The sequence below is a fragment of the Tupaia chinensis genome, unplaced genomic scaffold (assembly GCF_000334495.1).
Source record: "Tupaia chinensis unplaced genomic scaffold, TupChi_1.0 Scaffold147340_1, whole genome shotgun sequence".
Classification (NCBI taxonomy): Eukaryota; Metazoa; Chordata; class Mammalia; order Scandentia; family Tupaiidae; genus Tupaia; species Tupaia belangeri.
The window spans coordinates 46,317-50,834 of record NW_006207191.1 but is presented as its reverse complement, the minus strand read 5'-3'; the positions used below and the strand labels follow the sequence as shown (position 1 = coordinate 50,834).

General features: G+C 48.4%; 1 protein-coding gene across 1 annotated transcript in view; it reads left to right on the top strand.

The window, feature by feature from the left end:
• Nucleotides 1-2: 2 nt before the first annotated feature.
• SLC6A4 (solute carrier family 6 member 4) overlaps nt 3-4,518 on the top strand; it is a gene marked incomplete at its 5' end in the record, with an annotated part of 32,015 nt that continues 27,499 nt past the window's right edge. The window contains 3 exons of the mRNA XM_027768723.1: nt 3-30; nt 3,473-3,607; nt 4,312-4,513. Of these exons, the coding sequence (XP_027624524.1) occupies nt 3-30; nt 3,473-3,607; nt 4,312-4,513 (365 nt within the window). The remainder of the gene's footprint in view (nt 31-3,472; nt 3,608-4,311; nt 4,514-4,518) is intronic.

Below are 4,518 nucleotides of genomic sequence, written 5' to 3'. Positions count from 1 at the left end.
TTCCCTACATATGTTACCAGAATGGAGGGGGTCAGTATCATGGGCTGCATTTGAGCAGGGGCGCCAACCCAGGGGTGGGCTGTCAATCCTCTTGGGAGGGCAGAAGATAGGTCATGTGTCGTCTGCCTTAACCGATTTGAGTCTGGGCACGTGACTGCTCAGACTGTCAATCTAGTGTAAAAGACACTTCTCCAGTTAACCAAAAGCTTTCATTAACATGTCTGAGGCTTTCTGGGCTGTTAAGCTGGACAAAAGTGCTCTTAAACCTGACCTCACAAATTTCAGAATCGTTGGTGCCTCCTTTGGTGAAGGGCTTCCTTCTCGTCCTGCATTGTCCAAGCACTGTCCTCCCCTGAAGGGAGTGGAGGACAGACAACAGCCATCAGCTAACCCTGTGCTCGTCTCCTCCCTCTGTCTGGCTGGGGCCACCTGGAAGAAGCCAAAGAGGTTAGATCTACATTAGGAAAAATTGGGAGGTGACTCTAGGGTCCCAGACCCTACTGGGCCTTGGATCAGTATGAGGTCAGAGAAGGATGTCAGTTAGGTCCAGGGTTCTAAGTGATCAGTCTTGGCATCACCCAAAGCAGAACTGAGCTGGTGCATGACATTAATGCCCACCCTAACCACATGTAGATGTACCTTATATTTCCTACAAGGGTGTTAGATTGTCAAGGCTGGAGGTCATGTCTTTATTCTTCCTCATACCCTTAACGCCTTCAGGGTAGTTATCAGAAATAGTAGCTGGAGACCAGCAGTTAGCGTAATGGCTATGTCGCTGGACTCCCATGTAGTCAACCGCGGTTCAAGTTTCAGTCCTGGTGGCTTGAACTCACGCCGGGCGCATGTGCGTGCGTGCGTGCCCAAGATCCTGAGAGGAGAATGGAGGAGAAGGGATTGTGGCATGACCATCCCCCCTGGGGGGTGATTTCTTGCTTTCTGTTTCTATGTCTCTCTCTGTCTGTCTGGTGCCCTATAGCAAAAACCTTTCCAAAAAAAAAAAAAAAATTAGTAGCTGACTGTAGGCATGAATGTGTGAGCCTAGGGGAGACTGTAGCCTGAGAGAGAAGGAGGTAGGTACAGGCCATCAGTGCTGGCACTGGTCTGGCTGTCAGGACTGGAAAAGGACGAGAAACGGGTATATAGTAAGTCAGTGTTTATTTTTATGGGAGCTCTGGCACCAGATTCTGGATGGTAGCTAAAATGAGATTTGGTGGGTAATCCATGTGCGTCACCTTCACTTCTTCCATGGCCCAACAGAGTTGCCTGGATTTGCTGCATCATTTCATTTTACGTTTTTGCTATAGGGCATTGTGCGTTCATGCACACACATGCAAGAGAAAGGAGAGAGAGAAAAATCATCCCCCTCCCTCGGGGGGATGGCCACTCTGCAGTCCCTTCTCCTCCAGCTGTATATTTTAAGGACTTGAGTCCACGTAGCTGCAAAGGCTGTTCCCGTCCCCGCCCTCTCCTTCCCAAGCTCAGAGCTTGCTGCCTAGGAGGAGCGGAAGTTATAAGCGCCTTATCTTCGGCTTGGAAAGACTCACCTTTAGCCTGAGCATTATATACGGGGCTGAGCCACAGGTGACGTTTACATTTATGCCCTACCGTAAAGCCGATCGAGCACACTCTTTAGACGAAGGCCACCTTGAAAACACAGCTTGATTTTTATTCTCAAGTCAAGGTTATACAGCATGATTCTGAGTTAAATGGACATTGTGAGTAGCACTTACTTCAGGTTTCTAGACTCAGAGCATTTTGTGGAAGGGAAAGTTACCAGGGAAAATCATAGCTGATACACCCTTCGGGCTAAAACTCAGGCTGCAGCTCAGCAATCCCCCAATTCTGCCTCAACCACAAGATCCAATAGACACCTCTACCATTTCTAGTTATTCGGCAGTTCTGACTTTTCTTGTTCTGTGGAAAAATGATCCTTTCCAGACACACCTGCAACAATGATTTTGGAGGGATTATTTTGGTTTAAAGGAATTATGGCAGGATTGCCAAATATCAATAATGAAGTGTCTGGAGCCACAGACGATCTCAGTGAGCAAAGATAACGAATAATTCAGTGGTAGTTGCAACAGTTACACGGAGTCACTGGTGATCTGTTTCCAGGGTCCTGTGTATTGGTGGTATCAGAATTGCGTGGAGAGCTTGAAAAAGTGGTTTCACACTCAGACCTGGAGGCTATGCTTCAGTCGGTCTGGGGTAGACTCAGGAACCTGGATGTGTAATCTCACCTCACCAGTGATTACAATCCAGGTTGAGTTCGGCAACCTTCGTTCTCCTCAACCCTTTCATTTCATAGGGTAAGAAACTCAGGCTGAGAGAAGGGAATGGCCCAGGGTTTTCCAGGCAATCAGAAGTAAAGCTGGTGGAACCAGCCGTTAGTGTAATGGCTATGTTGCTTGACTCCCATGTAGTTGACCACAGTTTGAGTCCCAGACCCGGCAGCTTAAACTCAACGCCAGGCACGTGTGCATGCATGCCCAAGATCCCGAGAGGAGAATGGAGGAGAAGGGATTGTGGCCATCCCCCTGGGGGCTGATTTCTCGCTCTCTGTCTCTATCTTTCTGGCGAGCGCACATGCCCTATAGCAAAAACCTCTCCAAAAAAAGGCAAAGATAACGAATAATTCAGTGGTAGTTGCAACAGTTACACGGAGTCACTGGTGATCTGTTTCCAGGGTCCTGTGTATTGGTGGTATCAGAATTGCGTGGAGAGCTTGAAAAAGTGGTTTCACACTCAGACCTGGAGGCTATGCTTCAGTCGGTCTGGGGTAGACTCAGGAACCTGGATGTGTAATCTCACCTCACCAGTGATTACAATCCAGGTTGAGTTCGGCAACCTTCGTTCTCCTCAACCCTTTCATTTCATAGGGTAAGAAACTCAGGCTGAGAGAAGGGAATGGCCCAGGGTTTTCCAGGCAATCAGAAGTAAAGCTGGTGGAACCAGCCGTTAGTGTAATGGCTATGTTGCTTGACTCCCATGTAGTTGACCACAGTTTGAGTCCCAGACCCGGCAGCTTAAACTCAACGCCAGGCACGTGTGCATGCATGCCCAAGATCCCGAGAGGAGAATGGAGGAGAAGGGATTGTGGCCATCCCCCTGGGGGCTGATTTCTCGCTCTCTGTCTCTATCTTTCTGGCGAGCGCACATGCCCTATAGCAAAAACCTCTCCAAAAAAAGAAAAAAAAAAAAAAAGAAGTAAAGGTGGTTACAGAGTTTGTCTGGGTGACTCCCAAACCCAGCTTTCTTTCCATTTACTCTCTCGGCCTTCTCTGAAAACTCATTTTAGCTGTGGAGCTCTGTCTTTCTGCTTCCGGCAAAGCACGTAGACCAGGAACGCACAGCGTGAGGTCACTCAGCACAGAGGACACGAGGACTCAGTGTGGGCCCTTGTGTTCACATCACCTGGTCTGTCCTGGTACAGAGGTAGATGGGGAGTGAAACTGTCTTTCATCTGCCTCAGGGGCGTTCCTCCTGCCCTACACCATCATGGCCATTTTCGGGGGCATTCCACTCTTTTACATGGAGCTCGCGCTGGGACAGTACCACCGGAACGGATGCATTTCCATCTGGAGGAAAATCTGCCCAATTTTCAAAGGTAACCGAAGGATTTGTATGAGTGAATTAGTGGGGCACCCAAGGAAGTTATGATTTCCATCAATGGGGAACCTAGGGTCCTTCTTCTGCAATCAGTTAGGCCTCAGGTATCCCAGGGAGATAATTAGAGTAATTAATATTTTAGCTGTTCAAGTTGTATGTAATTGTTAAAAATAAATAGAATAAATAGCAATTAAAAGTAAGCTAAATGTATGGGCCAGCTACATGGCTAACTGTGCGGATCAAGTCTTAGACCTTGTGGCTTGAAAAATGCACTGGGTACATGTCCATGTGTGCTCCAAATCCTGAAAGGAGAAATGGAGGAGCAGGGATTGTGGCATGACCGTCCCCCATGAGGTGTGCATTCTCACTTTCCCTCTCTCTCTGTCTCTCTGATGAGCACACATGCCCTTTAGCAAATTATTTTTTAAAAAAGAAAAAGGTAAGCTAAATTAAAAACTCAAAGCGTTAACAGCACACATCACCCGTAGACATTTTCTACATGTAACCTTGCACATACGTGTTAAGTCGTGGGCTGCATTGCCACCTTTCTGCCATCTCCTGAAGTCCTTAGGGAATGCACTGGATGGCAGAACTCACCTGTACCCTTTACCTGGCTGCGGGACTCTCCAATGTGCTGTTGCAGCCTTTCCCATTGGCTGCCCTGTAAACCTGGCTTTGCTCACCCTGTTGCCCACTGCCCAGGGATCGGTTATGCCATCTGCATCATCGCCTTTTACATCGCCTCCTACTACAACACCATCATAGCCTGGGCCCTCTACTACCTCATCTCCTCCTTCACGGGCCAGCTGCCCTGGACCAGCTGCAAGAACTCATGGAACACTGGCAACTGCACCAACTACTTCTCCGAGGACAACGTCACCTGGACACTCCATTCCACATCTCCTGCTG